At 47.7% G+C, this 22,318-nt stretch overlaps 1 protein-coding gene across 3 annotated transcripts in view; it reads right to left on the bottom strand.

The window, feature by feature from the left end:
* Positions 1–21,816, bottom strand: part of LOC116972167 — a 49,260-nt gene extending 27,444 nt beyond the window's left edge. For all 3 annotated transcript variants that reach the window (XR_004411729.1, XM_033019557.1, XM_033019558.1), the window contains exons 1-6: positions 21,746–21,816; positions 19,708–19,814; positions 13,907–14,058; positions 9,254–9,357; positions 7,386–7,535; positions 1,023–1,569 (exon numbers count right to left, since the gene is read on the bottom strand). Coding sequence is in view for 2 of the 3 variants with exons in the window: in XM_033019557.1 (XP_032875448.1) it covers positions 1,023–1,569; positions 7,386–7,535; positions 9,254–9,357; positions 13,907–14,058; positions 19,708–19,814; positions 21,746–21,763 (1,078 nt within the window). In the remaining variant the exon portion in view is untranslated. The remainder of the gene's footprint in view (positions 1–1,022; positions 1,570–7,385; positions 7,536–9,253; positions 9,358–13,906; positions 14,059–19,707; positions 19,815–21,745) is intronic.
* Between the last annotated feature and the right edge of the window lie 502 nt (positions 21,817–22,318).

Raw genomic sequence — 22,318 nt, 5'->3', positions numbered from 1 at the left:
ACTCCCCCCACCCCAATCACCCTACTCCGTTACCCTGCTCCGCACGCTCATCTCCTATCCCCAAGTCCTACATGTTCCATTTATTGTCCCTTCCACCCACTTTCCATCCATATCCCTCCTTTACATTTCACTCCTCTCCTCTCCTCATCTGACACCCATTGGTTTCCTTTAACACCTCCAGCCTTTGTCACTTACTCCACCCATCTGCCAATCGTCGCATGTCCATTCCCTCCACAGATGCCGCCTGACCAACTGAGTTCCTCCAGCACTTTATTTTTTGCATGGAATCCAAAACTTAGCTGGTCCTTGTTGAAAATGAGGCTCAATTTGTTCATGAGTTATAGGGGCAGAATTAGGCCATTCGCCCCATCAAGTCTACTGCACCATTCAGTTGTGATTGATCTATTTTTCCCTCTCATCACTGTTCTCCTGCCTTCTTCCCGTAACATTTGACATCCTTACTAATCAAGAACCTGTCAATCTCCACTTTAAAACACCACATGACTTGACCTCCAGTCTGTGGCAATTAATTCCACTGATTCATCACCCTCTGACTACAGAAATTCATCCTCACATCCTTTCTAAAGGTACACCTTCCTAAAACTAGATACAAGTTTGGGAGGTTTTTGGACATGCAGGAATTGAAGGGATATGGATTATGACAGATAAGAAATGGTCTTGGGATCTAGTTTTTAGGGCGTCACAGTGGCGCAGCAGTAGAGCTGCTGCCTCACAGCGCCAGGGACCCAGGTTCAATCCTGACTATGGATGTTGTCTGTATAGAGTTTGTACGTTCTCCGCGGGTTTTCACCAGTTTCCTCACAGGCTTCGGAAAAAAAGTCAATTGTCCCAAGGGTGTAGGATACTGTTAGCATACGGGAGTGATCACTGGTCTGCACGGACATAGTGGACCGAAGGGCCTGTTTCTGCGCTGTATCTCTAAGCTAAATTAGTTTGGCACAGACATTGTGGGCCGAAGCTTCTGTACTGCACTGTGTTAACAAGGCTCTTGCGGTTCATACCCCAACTGTGTGTTGACCTTGACCTTGACCTTGATGGAGATTCCATGGGAGCCTCTCTCACGTCGGGCTGGTCCCTGTGTTCCGGGACAGCGGGAGGTTCCTCCGCGTCAGAAGCCGGCGTGCTGTCTGTTGCCCGGAAGCCCAGAGTCTCGCCCTTCCCCCAGGCCCGGTTAGGGGTGGACCGGGGCTGCGAGCGGCGCCGGGCCGGGGTGGCTCCTGCCTGGCGCTCAGGTGCACTGCCCTTCTCGGCCACGACCTGGCCCGCGTTACCTGTTGCCCTCGGCGTGTAGGCATCATGGGGCAGTGGCGAGGGAATGACAGCTGCCCGCTGCTCATCCCGCACGCACAACGTGGCGGTGGGACTCAGCCCAAGCTCCGCCAGCGTGCTGCCCAGCTCTGAGTCCGAGAAGTGTCTCTTGGGGAATCCCTGGAGCAGGGAGACAGGGCCCAGCTGGGGACAACGCTGCCTCACGTACTCTGTCACGCTCCGCAGCGTGTCCTCCTCCCGGAACCTCTCCCGCAGCGACTCGCCCCACGGAAGCCGGATCTGAAGCAAGGAGAGAGTCAGCAGTGGGAGAACAGGAACCCTAAGCATCCATCACCCAGAGAGCAGCAAACTATACGAGTTCCATCCCACAGGGAGTGACTGAGGGGAAAAGCAAAAATGCATCAAGACCACTTTTGGCACGCCTGCCTTCATCAGTCTGGGAATGGAGCATAGACTGTAGACACAAGGAACTGCAGATGCTAGTTTACACACAAAAAAAGGCACAAAGTGCTGGAGTAACAGCCGCTCTGGAAGAGATGGATGGGTGATGTTTGCTATCAGGACCCTGTTGGGATGCTATGTGACCTTTGCACAAGATAGTGGTTAGGCCACACTTGGAGTATTGTGTTCACCCTTGCGAGAGGAAATACATTATTAAGCTGGAGAGAGTGCAGAGAAGATTTACTAGGATGTTGCCAGGACCCGAGGGCGTGAGCTATAGGCAGAGGTTTGGTAGGCTTGGACTTTATTTCTTGGATCACAGGAGGCTGAGGGGTGTTATAGAGATGCATAAAATCTTGAGGGGAATAGATAGGATGAACACATTCCAGTGCAGGGGAATCAAGAACCTGAGAGCATAGGTTTAGGTGAGGGGAAAATATTTAATAGGAACTTGAGGGGTAACTTTTTCACTCAGAGGGTGGTAGGTATATGCAACAAGCTGCCAGAAGAGGTAATTTGAGGCAGCTAAAATAACTCAAATTTTTGCTGACAATTTTGGGCAGCACGGTGGCAGAGGCCTTACAGTGCCAGGGACCCGGGTTCAATCTTGATTATGTGTGTTGTCGGTACAGAGGTTATACGTTCTCCCTGTGACCAAATGGCTTTTCTACAGGTGCTCCAGTTCCCATATCCCAAAGACGTGCAGGGTGATCACTGGTCGGCATGGACTCAGTGGGCCGAAGGGCCAGTTTTCACTGTATCTCTAAACTTAAATTAAAAGACATTTGGAAAGGTATATGGATAGGAAAGGTTTATAGGGAGTTGGGCCAAATATGGGCAAATGGGACTAGGTTTAGATGGTGATATGTTGATTCACAAGGACGATATGGGCTGGTGGCCTGTTTCCGTGCTGCGATGAAGCAGGGTGGTTATTTGTAAACGGCCCATGGCTTCTTTCAAAAACACTATAGAGGACGGAAAGGTTTCTCTGGCTGGTATTGACGAGAGCATAGAGAAAAATGGAAATGGAACCCCAGAACACAAAGTCATTGAGAATTGAGAACAAAAATTAAATAGGAAGTGCTGGAAATACTCATCCATGGTGAGGGAACCAGGGTGAATGTTTCTGGTTGAAAATTAGAAAACAAAATGGATTCTGTTTTTGTGAGAAGATAACAAAGGCAAGGCAAGGCAGAAGATGTTGTCTATATGGACCCGAGTAAGGCATTTGACAAGATCCCGCATGGCAGGTTGGTCCGAAGGTTAAGGCACATGGGATTTTATGTGAAAGAAGGAACTGCAGATGCTGGTTTAAACCAAAGATAGACACAAAAAGCTGGCGTAACTCAGCGGGTCAGGCAGCAACTCTGGAGAACAATAATATTTGATGTTTTGGGTTGATCCTCGGAATGGGTCTTTAACCTCCTTCAGACTCGGTGTCCGAGGCAATGGAAACAAGTTCTCTTTCCCCTTACTCTCGTTGTCTGAAGAAGGGTCTCGACCTGAAACATCACCTATTCCAGAGATGCTGCTTCACCCGCTGAGTTACTCCAATTTTTGTGTCTATCTTCGGGATTCCATGCAAGTTGGCTAATTAGATTGAATATTGTCACGCTGATCGAAGACAGAGGAGAGTGGTGGAATTATGGTTTTCTGACTGGAAGTCTGTGACCACTAAAGTATCGCAAGGATTGGTAATGGGCCTAAGGTTATTTGGGAGATATATATATATATACAGTGCCCTCCATAATGTTTTGGACAAAGACCCATCATTTATTTATTTGCCTCTGTACTCCACAATTTGAGATTTGTAATAGAAAAAAATCTACATGTGGTTAAAGTGCACATTGTCAGATTTTAATAAAGGCCATTTTTATACATTTTGGTTTCAGCATGTAGAAATTACAGCAGTGTTTATTCATAGTCCCCCCATTTCAGGGCACCATCATGTTTGGGACACAGCAATGTCATGTAAATGAAAGTAGTCATGTTTAGTATTTTGTTGCATATCCTTTGCATGCAATGACTGCTTGAAGTCTGCGATTCATGGACATCAGCAGTTGCTGGGTGTCTTCTCTGGTGATGCTCTGCCAGGCTTTACCTTATGCTTGTTTTGGGGGCTAGTCCCCTTCAGTTTTCTCTTCAGCATATAAAGGCTTGCTCAATTGGGTTCAGATCGGGTGATTGACTTGGCCACTCAAGAATTGACAATTTTTTAGCTATGAAAAACTCCTTTGTTGCTTTAGCAGTATGTTTGGGATCATTGTCTTGCTGTAAAATGAACCACTGGCCAATGAGTTTTATGGCATTTGTTTGAACTTCAGCAAATAGGATGTGTCTATACACTTCAGAATTCATTATGCGAGTACCATCAGCAGTTGTATCATCAGTGAAGATAAGTGAGCCAGTACCTTCAGCAGCCATACATGCCCAGGCCATAATACCCCCACCACCGTGTTTCACAGATGACGTGGTATGCTTTGGATCTTGGGCAGTTCCTTCTCTCCTCCATACTTTGCTCTTGCCATCACTCTGATATAAGTTGATCTTCGTCTCATCTGTCCACAAGACCTTTTTCCAGAACTGTGGTTGCTCTTTTAAGTACGTCCTGGTAAACTATAACCTGGCCATCCTATTTTTGCGGCTAACTAGTAGTTTGCATCTTGCAGTGTAGCCTCTGTATTTCTGTTCATGAAGTCTTCTGTGGACAGTGGTCATTGACAAATCCACACCTGACTCCTGAAGAGTGTTTCTGATCAGTTGGACAGGTGTTTGGGTTTTTTTTAAATTATAGAAAGAATTCTTCTGTCATCAGCTGTGGAGATCTTCCTTGGTCTGCCTGTCCCTTCGCAATTAGTAAGCTCACCAGCGCTTCTTCTTATTGACGTTCCAAACAGTGGATTTTGGTGAGCCTAAAGGGCCTGTCCCACGAGCATGTGACTGCATGCGGCAAGCGCGACCAAACCGGAAGCGGGGGCCGCGTGGAGGTCGAGTGATCCCCGTACAGGGCCTGTCCCACCAGCATGCGACTGCATGCGGCGTGCGCGACCTAGCCGGAAGCGGGGGCTGCGCGGAGGTCGAGTGATCCCGTACGAGTTGACGTGAAGTTCGAGCGAAGGCCTACACCGTCAAGACGCTGCGCACGCCCGTCGAGGCGGTGCATACGGCCTTAATGCGGCTGCGGGCCGGCAGGCCGTTGCCGCACGGAATTGTTGGGCAGTGTCAGTTTTTCGGAGCCCCGCGCGATGTTGGGACCAGCTCCGCACAACTCCATACGGCTCCGGTGATCGAAGTGGGACCGGCCCCGCGAGGCGGTACGGCTCAAGCGACCACGTTAGGTTGCGCTTGCCGCATGCAGTCGCATGCTCGTGGGACAGGCCCTTAAGGTTTGGTTAATGTCTCTAACTGTTTTATTCTTGTTTCTCAGTCTCATAATGGCTTCTTTGACTTTCATTGGCACAACTTTGATCCTCATGTTGATAAACAGCAACAAATGTTTCCAAATGTGATGGGAAGACTGGAGGAAAGACTAGGTGCTGAGAGCTCTCTTATACCTGCATTAAGGAGGCATTTAAACACACCTGAGCAATTACAAACACCTGTGATGCCATGTGTCCCAAACATTATGGTGCCCTGAAATGGGGGGACTATGTATAAACTCAACTGTGATCTCTACATGATGAAACCAAAATGTATAAAAATGGCCTTTATTAAAATCTGACAATGTGCACCATGACCACATATGATTTTTTTCTATTACCAGTCTCAAATGGTGGAGTACAGAGGAAAATAAATAAATTATAGGCCTTTGTCCCATATATATATATAAATAACTTGGATTTGAATGTAGGAGGAAGAATTGGTAAGCTTCCAGATGAGACAAACATTGGTGTTGTGGACGTTGAGAAGATAGTCTAAGGTTGCACCAGGGTATAGTTCAGGTGGACAGAGGTCAGGGAAAGGAGATCTGAGCGGTAAGATTTTTTGTGAAAACACAGATAATGGTTGCTATCAGACAGATCAGCATTGGCAGATGAAAATGAATCCTGACAAGTGTGAGATAATGACTATTGGTAAGTTAAATAGGACATGCACTGTAAATGGTAGGGCACAAGAGGAATGTTGATGAACAGGGACAGCAACACAGAAGGTAATATGGTGAAGAAGGCACATGGCATGCACAAAATCGTGGAGGTTCGACATTACGTTGTAACTTTACAAAACACTGGCAAAGCCACATTTGGAGCACTGTATGCAGTTCTGGTCACCAATCTATACCAAGGATGCAATTTGCGTTGGAGAGAGTGCAGATGAGATTCACCAGGATGTTGCCTGGATTGGAGGATGAGTTAAGGAGACTGGATGGGCTGGACTTTTTTTCCCTGAGGGGTGACCTGATAGAGGTTATCAGATTACGGGAGGCAAAGATAGGACAGACAGGCAAAATCTTTTTCCGCGTGGTCATGGTATTGAAAACAAGAAGGCAGAGGTTTAAGGTGAGAGGAAGGAATTTTAAAGGGGACTTGAGCTGTAAGTTTGTTTTTACACAGAGAATGGTTGATCTGGAACTTACTGTCAGATGAAATGGTCAGATACTATCACTATGTTCAAGAGGCATTTCAAAAGACACTCAAATAGGAAAGGCATACATGAATATGAGCAATGCACCTTTAAAGCCAGGATAAGATATATATTTTTTAAATACTTGAAAGATACAAGATGGCACTGGAAACGTGGCGACACTGTATACTGCCTCAGAAGAAATCTCTTCTTACGCTACAATTATTGCATTATTTAATTATGTATGATCGTGCTAATGTGTGGTCTGATTTTACTGGCGCGTGCCAAACTAAGTATTTCACTGAATCTACGTATATGTGATGATAAAGTATTGACCTATTGGCCTCTAATGCAGTCAAATAGGATTACTGTGATGAAGGAAAAGGATGGGATCAGTGTGGTGGGTTGAAGAGGCCGTTTCTGTGCTGTACGAGTCTCTGACTCCAAAACCACAGCTAGTGGAAATATGAAATAAAAGTAATGGAGGCTGGAAGCATAGCACATCTGGAGTCCTTCTTGGGAAAGAGTCTTTTCCATAGTTCTGATGATGGGTCCCAAACCAGAAACATTAACTCTTGTTTCTCATTGCTACCTGATGAAACTTTAGACTTTACTCTAGACTTTAGAGATACAGCGTGTAAACAGGCCCTTCGTCCCGAGTCCACGCCGACCAGCGATCACCCTATATTCTAGCACTATCTTACACACTAGGGACAATTTACAAGTTACAGAATTCAATTAACCTCAAGCCTGCATGTCTTTGGAGTGTGGGAGAGAACCGGAGCATCCGGAGAAAGCCCACACGGTCACAGAGAGAACGTGCAAACTCCATAGACACCAACTGTAGTTAGGATTGAACCCGGGTCTCTGGCGCTGTAAGGCAGCGGCTCCACTGCCGCGCCACTGTGTCGTCCTGTAACTCCGAGAACCATTAACTCCGTTTCTCTTTTCACAGATGCTACCTGACCTGCTGAGTGTTTCCAGCATCTGCTGCTTTTATTTCAGATTTGCACCATCTGCAGTTTCTGGTTTTAGGCCATCATTTATAAAGTATCTGCGTGGTTGTGGGAGGAGCCGAGCTGATCATAACTCACCATAAGTATGCAATGTTTTCCCACCGTGGTTTGAACTTTGCCCCCAAACCTCTGGCCCTGCTGGGGAGGCTCAGGCTGGCTGACCGGCAGTGACTTTGCCTTCAGATTTTCCCGATCATCGGCTATTCTCTTCAATGCAAGTTCATGGTCCTGTAAAGCAAAGCAAATGGCTGACTGCTTCTTTAAAGTACCAATCAATAACCCCAGCACCAAATAAAAAACGAGCAAACACTCAGTCAAAACTCTTCACCCATCACCCCCCGCAAGAAGTCAGCTAACAGACCCAATCATTAAGCCATAGAAACAAGGAACTGCAGGTGCTGGTTTACAAAGAATAAAAACACAAAGTGCTGGAGTAACTCAGCAGGACAGGCAGCATCTCTGGATGTTCTCCAGAGATGTTGCCTCACCCGCTGAGTTACTCCAGCACTTTGTATCTTTATTTTTTGACCTAATCATTAAGTCAGGAGGCGAGACACATTACGCTGTTAGCATTTCTAGAACAATCCGCGAGCCCAGTCACAGCAAGGACCAATATGAAATAACACCTTTGCATGAAGTGGGATGATTGGATAGGGCATTTTACTTCTGCTGGGGGACGGGAAATGCAATTCAGGGCCAATTTTAAGGTAATAAACTCGGTCCTGTGATATTAGTGTATGACTTGATTACAGTCATAGAGTCATATATACACTAGTCCCACCTGCCTGTGTTCAGTCCATATCCCAGTAAATTATTCCCATCCATGTACCTGCCCAAATGTCTTTTAAATGGGTACATGGAATGAGCAACCAAAGGAGGTAGTTGAGGCAAGTTCTATAATAGCATTTAAAAGACATTTGGACAGGGATATGGATAGGAAATGTTTAGAGGGATTGTGTCAAATGCAGGCAGGTGGGACTAGAGTAGATGGGGCACCTTGGTCAGCATGAGCGAGATGTGCCAAAGGGCCTGTTTCTGTAGAAATAGGGCACTGCAGATGCAAACAGGACACAAAGTGCTGAAGCAACTCAGGAAGTTGGGCAGCATCTCTGGGGAACGTGGATAGGTGACTTTTCAGATTGAGACCCTTCTTTGAAATGTCACCTATCCATGTGCTCCAGAGATGCTGAATGGACAGACGTTTCGGGTTGGGACCCTCTGATCCAAAATGATGCTCATCCATTTTCCTCCACAGATGATGCCTGGCCCGCTGTGTTCTTCCAGCAGTGGCGGCACAGTTGTGCGGCGGTAGTTACTGCCTCACAGTACCAGAGACCCGGGTTCGATCCTGACCTCGGGTGACATCTGTACGGAGTTTGCACGTTCTCCCTGTGACCGCGTGGGTTTCCTCTGGGTACTCCGGTTTCCTCCATCACGTGCGGGTTTGTAGCTTGATTGGCCTCTGTAAATTGCCTAGTGTGTAGTGGGCGAATGAGAAAATGGGATGACATAGAACTAGTGTGAACGGGTGGTTGATGATCATTACGGACATGGTGGGCCGAAGTGCCTGTTTCCATGCTGTATCTCGAAACTGAAATTAAAGTTGCTAAACAATTTTGAAGAAGGGCCTTGACGCTCCAAAACATCACCTATCCATATTGTCTAGAGATACCTCCTGGCTCGCTGAGTTATTCCAGGACTTAGTGTCTTCTTTTGTAAACCAATATCTCTGTAGTTCCTTGTGCCTACATCTCTGCAAACAGTTTGGTTTTTAATTGTCGGGATGTTTGAGAGCAGATGTGTACAGGCCAGTACTGGCACCATGCCCACTGACGTGTGATGAGGGGGCGTGGGACAAAGGGATTGAGGAATTGTACCTTGCCAGCCACCAAGGAGCAGGGGTGCGGTGGGGAAATCAGAGAGCGCGCCACGTCATGCCCATTTACCTTCTGTTTCTTTCGCCTCTCGGTTTTGATTTGCTGAGCATCGAGTTCCCTCTGCTGCTCCTCAAACTCCTTCGTGTTGCGGTTTTTCCTGGACAGGGGCAATGCTGGGCAAGAGACAGATACACCAGAGACAAACCTAAATAATCAAACACTGGCAGAGAATGGGCAGGGGGATTAGCTACAGGGCGAGATTTGACATACTTGGATTGTTTTCCCTGGAAAGCCAGACATCAAAGGGAGACTTGACAGAAGTATATAAAATTATGAGAGGCTTAGATAGGGTAGACAGTCAGCACCTTTATCCCCAGGATGGAAATATCAAATACTAAAGGACAGTGAAGGTAGACATGGCTTTAAAGTGAGAGGGGCAAAGTTTAAAGGAGATGTGCAGGGCATGGAGGGATATGGATTAGGTGCAGGTAGATAAGGGTTGGTCTTGGCATCATGTTCGGCACAGACGTTGTGGGCCGAAGGGCCTGATCTTGTGCAGTATGTTCTAGGAAGGCCATTTGACAGGCAAGGACAGGGAATGGTTGGGCATTCTGAGTGAGTAAATGGGAAGGAGCTACTCCACTTGAAATAGGATTAATAACCAGAGGGCACAAAGGCATAGCTAAAACAGAAACAGACACAACATTACACGGGAGAGATTTAATAAAGGTGGGCACATTTGCCACATGTGGAGTATTGTGAGGCCTGTCCAAGATCAGGCCAGAGAGATGAGGAAGAGGATATGGCATCTGCTGTGAAAATATACAGACTGGATTCTTGAATGGACATTGTGCATTGACATGGATAAGATGGGGATGCAGGGTTTAAATTGGGAGGATAGTGTTTGTCAGTAGTGAGATTTGAACCCAAAACCGTTCCCTTGGGTGTCTAATATTAAGCAATGGTTTGAAATGATTAAAAGAGTTAGAGTCATAGATTCAAACAGCGTGGAAACAGGCCCATTGGCCTAACTTGCCCACACCGACCAACATGTCCCATCTACATTTGTCCTACTGTCTGCGTTTGGCCCATATCCCTCTAAACCTATCCTATCCATGTACTTGTCTAATTGTTTATTCAACATTGCAATAGTCCCTGCCTCAACTACTTCTTTTGGCAGCTTGTTCAATACACTCACCACCCTTAGTGTGAAAAAGTTACCTCTCAGATTCCTATTAAATCTTTCCCCCTTCACCTTAAACGTGTGTCTTCTAGTTCTCGATTTCCCAACTCTAGTCAAGAGACTCTTGTGCGACTACCCGATCTATTCCTCTTATGATTTTATATACCTCTATAAGATCACCCCTCATCATCTGCACTCCAAGAAATAGTTCCAGCCTGCTCAACCTCTCTCTATAGCTCAGACTCGCGTGTCCTGGCAACAACCTCATAAATCTTCTCTGTACCTTTTCCAACTTGACAACATTTTTCCTATAACATGGTGCCCAGAACTGAATACAATATTCTAAATGCGGCCTCACCAAGTCTTATATAATTGTAACATGACTTCTCAATTTCTATACTCAATACAGACAAAAAGCTGGAGTAACTCAGCGGGTCAGGCGGCATCTCTGGAGAAAAGGAATAGGTGACGTTTCGGGTGGAGACCCATCTCAGTACTCTGACTGATGATGGTCAAAGGTCATCAGAAGGCAAATGGCTCTGGAGAGGGTCCAGAGGAGGTTTACAAGAATGATTCCAGGAATGAGTGGATTATTCTATGATGAGCGTTTGACAGCACTGGGCCTCTACTTGCTGGAGTTTAGAAGGTTGAGGGGGTACCTCAATGAAACTTACAGAATAATGAAAGGCATAGATAGAGTGGATGCGGAAAGGATGTTTGCACTGGTGGGAGAGTCTACGACCAGAGGTCACAACCTCAGAATTAAATGGCGCTCTTTTAGAAAGGAGGTGAGGAGGAACTTCTTTAGTCAGAAGGTAGTCTCATTGCCACAGAGAACTACAGAGGCCAAGTCAGTGGATATTTTTAAGGTAGAGATAGATAAATTCTTGATTGGAACAGGTGTCAAGGGTTATGGCGAGAAGGCAGGAAAATGGGATTAGGAAGCAGAGATCAGCCATGATTGAATGGCGTAGACAAAATGGGCCAAATGGCTTAATTCTACTATAACATGCCAAAAGCCTTTTTGACCACCTTATTTACCCGTGATGCCACCTTCAAGGAAATTGATCTTGCTATAATATTTGACAACTATCTTCACTATCTGCAATACCACCCACTTTTGTATCATCTGCAAACTTGCTAATCTTGCCATGTATGTTCTCATCCAAATCATTGGATGACTGTCATGAATCCTGGCAACATTCTGATTGATTGATTGATTGATTGAATACTTTATTGTCACATGTGACAAGTCACAGTGAAATTATTTGCCTGCATACCCAAGATATGAAAATAGTCGCCACGTAAAGGGCGCTTACAATGTTACAAAGTACCCCCGTGGCAGGTCCATCCTCGGAAATCTTCTCTGCACCCTTTCAAGCTTGCCAGTTGATGGAGAAAATCAACTTTCTCAGACAGGGCTGTTACATTTAAGACAGATTGTTCATAGGTGATATCAATCAGCAACTCTTCACAGTGCTCTGGGCAGGGACTCCCTGTCTGGGGGAAACAGACTCAAATGTAGTTGGCTCCCTCCTGTTCCCGTAGTCTCAGGGAATGAACAGTTGCTATTGATTCCCCAGATCCTGTTAGAGTAGGGAAGCAATTGACTGCCTGCACTATTCCGAGCCTCCCCAGAGATCTCTCGGGGAAGTTACTGACTGCTTAAGGCAGAGGATTTGACCTAAATCATCAGGGAGCTTTTCTGCTGAACAATAACAACGAATCATCCGGAAAGCTGAGGTGGGAGATTTCAACCTTCACGTCGTCCGCCCTGTTTCAGCGAATGCAATCAACCTGGCGTGCACAATCAAATAAAATCAAATAGAACAAGTTGTCCTACAACTTTAGGCTGTGCACGCGATACGCAAGACAACGCGGAAAGGTACAACACCTGATGCTTAGAGACAAACACTGAAACACTTACAGCAGCATTCAGAGTTTCAGGATTTGGATGGCGCAGTGGTGCAGCGGGTAGAACGACTGCTTCACAGCACCAAAGACCCAGGTTTAATCCTCACTACCGGTGCAGTCTGTGTGGAGTTTGCACCTTCTTCCTGTGACCACGTGGTTTTCCTCCGGGTGCTCTAGTTTCCTCGCACATTCCAAAGAGTGCGGGTTTGTAGGTTAATTAGCCTCTGTAAATTGACTTAATTACCCTGAGTGGGATAGCATAGAACTAATGTGCATGGGTGTTCGATGGTCAGCATGGACTCAATGGACCGAAGGGCCTGTTTCCACTATGCATCTCAAAATTCTAAAATTCCTTGAAGCACTGTTTGCACAGCTCCCACCATCTTGTAGAATTTATTCTGCATTTACGTATAATTTACATGCAATTTTGGATATGCAGGGAATGGAGGGATCACATCCAGGCAGAAGAGATTAATTTAACATGGCATCATTTTCGGCACGGACATGGTGGGCTGTGCTGTATTAGTCTGTTTTCTATATGTAATTTGTGTGATTTATGTTTCTGTTTGTGGTCTGAGTCTATTTGTCTATGATGCTGCTGCAAGCAAGGTTTCCATTGTTCCTGCACCTCACCGCACTTACGCATCTGACAATAAACTTGACTGGACTTGAGTCAGTGAAGTGTGACTGTAGTGCTGTCACTATCGTAGTGTAGAGAACGTGGAAATCAGTCGATAAACAGCAACATCCCACCCACAATAATGTGGTGCAAGTGACCATACAACCTGCTTCACTGATGCTGGTCAAATAAATACGTTTTGGGCCACAGGATCTTTTACATCCACCGCAGAGATTAAACAGGCCCTCAGATTTGAAATTATAACCTCGTTTTAAAATGGTCACGTGGTGATCTGAGGGTTTACGTTCAAGTTTATTCATGTCACGGGTATCGAGGTACAGTGAAAAGCTGGGCTACATCATCAATTCTACTATTTCTTACGATATTGGGCAGAGCTATTCCATAACCAAGCTGTGATGCAGGTTAACCTGTGCTGCTGCTTTCTATGGAGATGTTGGTAAGGGCACGGAATCATCATCAGGTGCAGGTCCACCCTATTCAGACCCAAACTCTCCCCATCTAACCCTAGCCATTTCCCAGTAGGTACACGACAGGGACCCACATTTAGTTTAAAGATACATCACGGGAACAGGTTCTTCAGCCCACGCCGACCATCGATCATCTGTTCACACGAGTTCTATGTTATCCCACTTTCTCATCCACTACAGAGGCCAATTACCTACAAATCTGCACGTCTTTGGGATGTGGGAGGAAACCGGAGGATCTGGTGGAAACCCATGCGATCACAGAATGTGCAAACTCCACATAGACACCATCTGTCAGGATCGAACCTGGGTCTCGGGTGCAGTGAGGCAGAGGCTTTACCAGTTGCACCAGTGATGCCCTTCCCGGGTAGCTATCAGTTTACCCCCATCTGCTTAACCCTGAGGTGCCACAACTCATGGTCATCTTCCCCTGCATAGCGCACTGATAATCGCCCAGTTACCCTCTCCCCCACCTCCCATCCACCCTCCCACACTGGCTTCAGAGCCCAATGCCCCCTTACCTTGCTGAGGTGCCCCAGAGCTGGATGTACTGCCCCTCTGTGTGGCCGCGGTGCTGTGCTGAACGAGGGGTGGGTTGAATGCCGACATTGCTCCTGCTGGTGAGACCCCTTGCTCCTGCATGCGCTTGGCACTGTCTCCCCCTTGCAGCAACCTGCAGATCACCGGGTTTGAGAGAAACAAAACCGTGTCATTTATTGCAAAAAATCACATGGTGCTGGAGTAACTCAGCGGGTCAAACGGCATCGCTGGAGCACATGGATGGGTGAAGTTTCAGGTTGAGATCCTGCTTCAGGCTGATTGTAGGAGGGGGAGAGAAGAAAGCTAGAAGAGGAAAGAGGCAGGAAATAGCACTAGGAATCAAAGGGGAAGCAGTGAGAGAGGGTCTCACAGAAATCCCAAGGAAGGCATACCTTGAGATTACACAGACGCTGGTATCAATAAACAGTGGAACAGTTAAATGGAGACACGTAACACATTTAAAAGCCTCTTAAACGCCACTATGGTATCTGCCTCCACCACCACCCTTGGCAGTGCGTTTTAGTCACCCCCCATCCTGTGTTTTAAAAAAACTTGTCTCGCACATCTCCACCACAGAGATGTGTGCAGCATCTATGGAGCGAAGGAAATAGGCGACGTTTCGGGCCGAAAACCCTTCTTCAGACTGATGGGGGGTGGGGAAAGAAAGAAGGAAAAGGGGAGGAGGAGGAGGAGCCCGAGGGCGGGCGGATGGGAGGGTGGGAGGAGACAGCTAGAGGTACCAGGGCCCCATCCCCGACCTCTACCTCCGCTACATTGACGAGTGCTTTGGTGCCACCTCCTGCACCCACACACAACTGACTGACTTCATCCACTTCACCACCAACTTCCATCCGGCACTCCAATACACCTGGACGATTTCCGACACTTCCCTACCATTCCTTGACCTCACCATCTCCATTGCAGGGGACAGACTCCTGACCGACATACATTACAAACCCACCGACTCACATGGCTATCTGGACTACACGTCTTCCCACCCTGCCCCCTGTAAAGGCTCCATCCCCTACTCCCAATTCCTCCGCCTACGCCGCATCTGTTCCCAGGATGAGACATTTCATACCAGGGCATCGGAAATGTCCTCGTTCTTCAGGGAACGGGGATTCCCCTCCGCCACCATAGATGAGGCTCACACCAGGGTCTCATCCATACCCCGTAACACTGCTCTCTCTCCCCATCCCCGCACACGCAACAAGGGCAGAGTCCCTCTGGTCCTCACCTTTCACCCCACCAGCCGGCAAATACAACACATAATCCTCCGCCATTTCCGCCACCTCCAACGTGACCCCACCACTCACCACATCTTCCCATCTCCCCCCATGTCTGCCTTCCGCAAAGACCGCTCCCTCCGCAACTCCCTCGTCAATTCTTCCCTTCCCCCCCCCACCACCCCCCCCCCCGGGCACTTTCCGTTGCAACCGCAAGAAATGCAACACCTGTCCCTTCACCTCCCCCCTCGACTCCATTCAAGGTCCCAAGCAGTCGTTCCAGGTGCGACAAAGGTTCACCTGTATCTCCTCCAACCTCATCTACTGCATCCGCTGCTCTAGATGTCAGCTGATTTACATCGGTGAGACCAAGCGTAGGTTGGGCGATCGTTTCGCCGAACACCTCCGCTCAGTCCGCAATAACCTACCTGACCTCCCGGTGGCTCAGCACTTCAACTCCCCCTCCCATTCCCAATCCGACCTCTCTGTCCTGGGTCTCCTCCATTGCCAGAGTGAGCAACAGCGGAAATTGGAGGAACAGCACCTCATATTCCGTCTGGGGTCCTTGCGTCCTTATGGCATTAACATTGAATTCTCCCAATTTGGCTAGCCTGTGCTGTCTCCTCCCCTTCCTTAACCCTCTAGCTGTCTCCTCCCACCCTCCCATCCGCCCGCCCTCGGGCTCCTCCTCCTCCTCCCCTTTTCCTTCTTTCTTTCCCCACCCCCCATCAGTCTGAAGAAAGGTTTCGGCCCGAAACGTCGCCTATTTCCTTCGCTCCATAGATGCTGCTGCACCCGCTGAGTTTCCCCAGCAATTGTGTGTACCTTCCACCACAGAGATGTTGGCTTGCAAAAAAAAGATACAAAGTGCTGGAGTAACTTCAGACTGAAGAAGGTTCCCGACTCAAAATGTCATCCATCCATGTTCTCCAAAGATGCCTGACCCACTGAATTACTCCAGCACTTTGTGGCTGATTTTGTAAACTAGAATCTGTAGTTCCTTGTGTTCATCATTCATTAAGCAATATTGAAATCGAACACTCAGCAGAAGCCAGATTGTGAGGAAAGAGAAACAGGTTTAATGTTTTAGGTCAAACACAATATCAGAACCTTTTTCGACCTGTAACATTTACTCTGTTTCCGTCTCCACAGTTGCCACCTGACCTGCTGAGTGATTCCAGCACTTTCTGTATATATTTCAGATTTTCAGCACGTGCAGTCTCATTTTTTTTAAATTTACAAATGCTGGGGCAAAGTTTAAAGGAGATGTGTGAGGCAAGCGTTTTTTTTCCACACAAAGTGGGGAGTACCTAGAATGTGTTGCAAAGGGTGGTGGTTGTGGAGGCAGTGACAAGAGTAGTGTTTAAGAGGTTTTTAGATAGGCACAGGGAATGGATAGATGCAGATCATGTGCAGGAAGAGGAGATTAGTTTAACGTGGCATCATGTTTGGCACAGACATTGTGGGCCGAAGGGCCTGTTCCTGTGATGTACTGTTCTATGTTCTGTGATAACAAGACTGTGTTTGGCTTAGAATATTGAAAACACGGGCAGGAGTTTGACCAGATTCTGGCAGCACTAGTATCAATAAGTAAAAGGAGCAGAATTAGGCCATTCGGTCTGTTGAGTTTACTCCGCCATTCAAGCATCATGAACCTATCTTTCCCTTTCAACACCATTCTCATGCCTTCTCCACATAACCATTGACACCCTTACTAATCTAGAATATGTTAATCTCCGTTTTAAAAACCCCAAGACTTAGCCTCCACAGCCGTCTGCTGCAATGAATTCCACAGATTCACCACCCTTTGGCTAAAGAAATTCCTCCTCATCCTCTTTCTAAAGGTACATCCTATCTACTTATATCGCAGGCTGGCATGGCAGAAAGCTCAAGCCTGCAGAGATCCCCAGTGCAGGTTTTACTGGTTCATGGGAAGTACCAAATACTTCTGCTAAAAAAACAGAATTTCCCTCTCTATGGATGCTGCCTGACCAGCTGAACATTTCCAATACAGGTCCACCATCCTTATCCAGCACCCTTGGTTCCATAGCCTTGCTGGATTATCCATTGTGCCAGACAGAGGTCACGGTCTCCAAGAGGAATCTAACGTCTGCCAGGGCTGTGGCCGAGACTGACCCGCAAAGTCGGCCTCAGAAGTCGGCTGTGGGAATGGATCGGCCTGCACCGGTTGGGCCAGTTCCAGAGCCCCGGCCACAAAAGGCAAATGCAACCCGCCACGGAAGTCCCGATTAAGTCAAGATCAGCCGCCTCACCCGGCACTTTTTCGATGGAAACCTACGGTGGGGATTTCAAGTGCACGCTTGTAATTTTGTCTGTATTAAAATAGGTACTGGAACATCAGTTACCAGAAAATTGTTGGTGAAGCTGTATTAGAATATTGCTCAAGAATTATTGAAGCTTCACACCTCCACAGGTTCGTGAAAATAATTACTTTAAAACCAGGGTTCTATCTGGACTGCTAATTTTATCACAAGACCAAGGGAGAAAATTCAAGTGGATAACTTAGATCCCTCTCTCTCAGGTGTCCTAGACAAGCAACAGGCCAGGGCCAAGATCAGTCTGAAGGGACCCGACCCACTGAGTTCCTCCAGCACTTTATGTTTTGTTCAAGATTCCAGCATATGCAGTTCCATGTCTCCCAAAACATTGTTCAGATTCCACCCCAAAATAAACAGAGAATGGTAAAAAGGAATGTGTCAGGAGATATTGACCATAAGGTTGATATATGTTGCAGAGTCTCTCAACCCCTCCTCTCTACCCCCCCCCCCCCCCAGTTGCCTGCCCATCCATCCTCAGACTTTAGAGATACAGCACAGAAACAGGCCCTTCGGCCCACTGAGTCCGCTCGGACCAGCAATTTTCTTGTACACTAGCACTATGCCACACACTAGGGACAATTTACAATTTTTACCAAAGCCAATTAACCTACAAACCTGTACGTCTATAATGTTTACTGACAGTCCCCAAATCAAGAATGCTGCTGCTGGTAGCATGTTCGATCCAAGGGTTCAGACTATTGAGGACTGTTGAGGCAACTTAGTGGCGCAGCTGGGAGAGCTCCTCCCCCACAACGCCAGAGACCTGGGCTCCATCCTGGCCTTGGGTGCTGCCTGTGTGGAGTATGCATGTCCACCCTGCGACGGTGTGGATTTCCTCCAGGCCCTCCGGTTTCCTCCCACATTCCAAAGATGTGTGGTTTGTACGTTAATTGACCTCTGTAAATTGTCCCCAGTGTACAGGAATGAGAAAGTGGGATAACATAGACCCAGCGTGATTGGTTGATTGATGGTCGGCATTGACTCAGTGGGCTGAAGGGCCAGTTTTCATGCTGTATCATTGGATCAAACTAAAGTTATTTTCTCAGTTCCTGTCAAGCATTCTTTCCTTGCTCAGAAACACAGAAAATATGTGCAGGAGTACGCCATTCGGCCCTTTGAGCCAGCACTGCCATTCAATATGATCATGGATGATCAACCAGAATACCCCATTCCTGCTTTTACCCCCATATCCCTTGATTCCGTTACTCCGAAAAGCAATATCTAACTCTCTCTTGAACACATCCAGTGAATTAGCCTCCACTGCCTTCTGTGGCAGAGAATTCAACAGATTCACACCTTTCTGTATCTAGCCTGTCCAATCCCTTGAGAATTTTATATGTTTCTATAAGATACCCTCTCATCCTTCTAAATTCCAGTGAATATATGCCCAGTCGATCCATTCTTTCATCATATGTCAGTCCCGCCATCCCGGGATTAACCTGGTGAACCTACGTTGCCCTCCCTCAATATCAAGAATGTCCTTCCTCAAATTAGGGACCAAAACTGCACACAATACACAAGGTGCAGTCTCACCAGGGACTTGTACAACTGCAGTAGGACCTCCTTGCTCCTATAAATTAAATCCTCTTGCTATGAAGGCCAACATGCCATTAGCTTTCTTCACTGCCTGCTGTACCTGAATGCTTACTTTCAGTGAGTGATGTACAAGGATACCCAGGTCTCGTTCCACCTCCCCTTTTTCTATTCTGACACCATTCAGATAATAATCTGCCTTCATGTTCTTGCCACCAACGTGGATAATTTCACATTTATCCACATTATACTGCATCTGCCCACTCACCCAACCTATCCAAGTCACCCTGCAGCCTCATAGCATCCTCCTCGCAGCTCACACTGCCTCCCAGCTTTGTGTCATCCGCAAACTTGGAGATATTACATTTAATTCCTTTGTCTAAATCGTTAATATATATTGTAAATAACTGGAGTCCCAGCACGGAGCTTTGCGGCACCCCACTAGTCACTTGCACATGATCGGACAACTGGCCCTGAACTATTAACACAAGGAACTACAGATGCTGGAAACTTGATTAAAACACAAAGTGCTGGAGTAACTCAGTGGTCCAGACAGCATCTCCGGACGACACGGACAGGCGACTTTTCGGGTTGGGACCCTCCCTGCGTTGTGGGACATTTTAATTCATGGGAGCAGGCTTACAGCTGAAACCATTCGGTGGGGCTCAGGGCCAGCTTACTCACCACTCTGCGGCTTCTTGAACATTGAGGATCCCAGCCTGGAGGGCAGCCTGCACCTGCCTCTCCTCAAAGCCCATCTCGTACAGCGCAAGGAACAGGTCATTGATGGTCTGCGGAAACACAAACCACATTGTCAAGAGGGTCTGGTGTAACTCACCGCCCCACACTCTGGGCATCCCAGTTAGCTGAGGACAAGTCATAGTCGTACAGCACGGAAACAGACCCTCCCAAACACACTGTCCCTCGCAAACACACTCCCCATCCCAAACTCTTCACTAGAATTTAGAAGGATGAGAGGGTATCTTATAGAAACATATAAAATTCTTAAAGGATTGGACAGGCTAGAAGCAGGATAAATGTTCCCGATGTTGGGGGAGTCCAGAACCAGGGGTCAGTTTCAGAATAAGGGGTAGGCCATTTCGGAATGAGATGAGGAATGATTTGGTTGACATTAGACAATAGGTTCAGGAGTAGGCCAGAGGGTGGTGGGTGTATGGAACAAGCTGCCAGAGGAGGTAGACAATAGACAATAGGTGCAGGAGTAAGCCATTCGGCCCTTTGAGCCAGCACTGCCATTCAATGTGATCATGGCTGATCATCCCCAATCAATAACCCGTTCCTGCCTTCTCCTGATATCCCCTGACTCCGCTAACTTTAAGAGCCCTATCTAGCTCTCTCTTGAAAGTATCCAGAGAACCGGCCTCCACCGCCCTCTGAGTCAGAGAATTCCAGACTCACAACTCTCTGTGAGAAAAAGTGTTTCCTCGTCTCCGTTCTAAATTGCTTACCCCTTATTCTTAAACTGTGGCCCCTGGTTCTGGACTCCCCCAACATCAGGAACATGTTTCCTGCCTCTATCGTGTCCAAACCCTTAATAATCTTATATGTTTCAATAAGATCCCATCTCATCCTTCTAAACTCCAGAATATAACGCGATAATTCCCAATATTCTCAATCTTGATATCTGCACGGCCAATGTTCGCCAACCACTTTAGCTGTTGTTGTCCCTTCAGCTGTTGCGTACCATAATTTCTCCTCATTTTTGGAATTCTGAAGGAGGATAAATGTCTCTTACAGATACCCCGATTTCCACAATTATTTACAGCGCAAAAATTGACCATTTCGGCGGTTTTTAACAGGTAAGAAAGTACGCGTTTCGTGTATTAACAATGTATGCGGTAGGCTGCCATGTCCTCCACATGGATGGAGCTGCTCCGTGCGTCATGCCCTTTGACCCGATGACCTTACGTGCAACCCCCCTATTCTCTGCTACAGAAGGTAGTGGAGGCCAATTCACTGGAATGTTTTCAAAGAGAGGTAGATTCAGCTCTTAGGGCTAAACAAGGGATATGGAAAAAAAGCAGGTACTGATTTTAGATGATCAGCCATGATCATATTGAATGGCGGTGCCGGCTCAAAGGGCCGAATGGCCTACTCCTGCACCTATTTTTCTGTGGTGGACAAAAATGCTGGAGAAACTCGGCGGGTGAGGCAGCATCTATGGAGCGAAGGAAATAGGCAACGTTTCAGGTCGAGACCCTTCTTCAGACGCTCAGTTACCCTTCTGAAGGGTCTAGACCCGAAACGTTGCCTATTTCCATCGCTCCATAGATGCTGCCTCACCCGCTGAGTTTCTCCAGCATTTTTGTCTACCTTTGATTTTCCAGCATCTGCAGTTCCTTCATTAACCTATTTTTCTGTTACTTCTTCCCACACTCCCACCTCCAAACACCCCTCCTTTTCTATCCCCAACCAACCTCTCCCTAAAGCCCCTCCCTGAAACCTATTCCTAACATTCTCCCCCCCCCCCCCCCCCCTCTCAATCACATCCCACCCCTCCTTTTCCCCAATACGCCTCCACCTCCCCTCCCAAACATCCTCCCTTCCTTACACCCCATCTCTATCACCCCTCCCATCCATTTCCCTTCCCCCTTCTCCATATCCTATCCTCCACTCCCCTCCTCTCCGGGCCGACCTGCCCACCCGGGTCCCGCTCAGATGGAGACAGCCCAGCCCAGGCCGCCCTCCGGCTTCCACTCACTGTCGCCCTGTTCTCCATGTTGCCGCCGTCGCCAGGCCCGGCCGCCAGAGACCCGACTACCCGTCCGTCAGCGGCGCCGCCCCGCGTCAATCACCGCCCCCGACCAATGACTAGCTAATCCACACGTCGATCACTGTCCGATCCCGCCACTGACCAATCATAGCTGATCGTCACGACTGGACCCGCCCCCTCACTGCTGATCCCGCCTCCGGACTAATCACCGGCCTTGATCCCGCCCGCACGTCAACCGCCTCCTGACAATTCACCGGCCGAGCCTCATGTCAATCACAGTCTAAGCCCACCGCTAGACCAATCACCGGCTCTCCACCCGCCCCCACGGTAATCGCTGCCTATCACCCCGCCTTCATGCCAATCACAGATGCCGTTCCCGCCCCGTCCCCGCTCGCCCGCCCCACCTCCCGACGTCAATCACGTCTGGCGTGTCCCGCCTGCCGCATGCTGTGACGTCAACCGCCAACAGGTCATCACCTCAGGCAAAGCTCCACAGATGCCGAACATCTGAGTCAAAAACACGGCAGATGCTGGAAATATGAGGCAAAAACACCTCGGATG

Source organism: Amblyraja radiata, chromosome 4 (genome assembly GCF_010909765.2).
Source record: "Amblyraja radiata isolate CabotCenter1 chromosome 4, sAmbRad1.1.pri, whole genome shotgun sequence".
Taxonomy (NCBI): domain Eukaryota; kingdom Metazoa; phylum Chordata; class Chondrichthyes; order Rajiformes; family Rajidae; genus Amblyraja; species Amblyraja radiata.
Note: the sequence above shows the minus strand (reverse complement) of the source record. Positions and strands in the feature narration are given on the sequence as shown.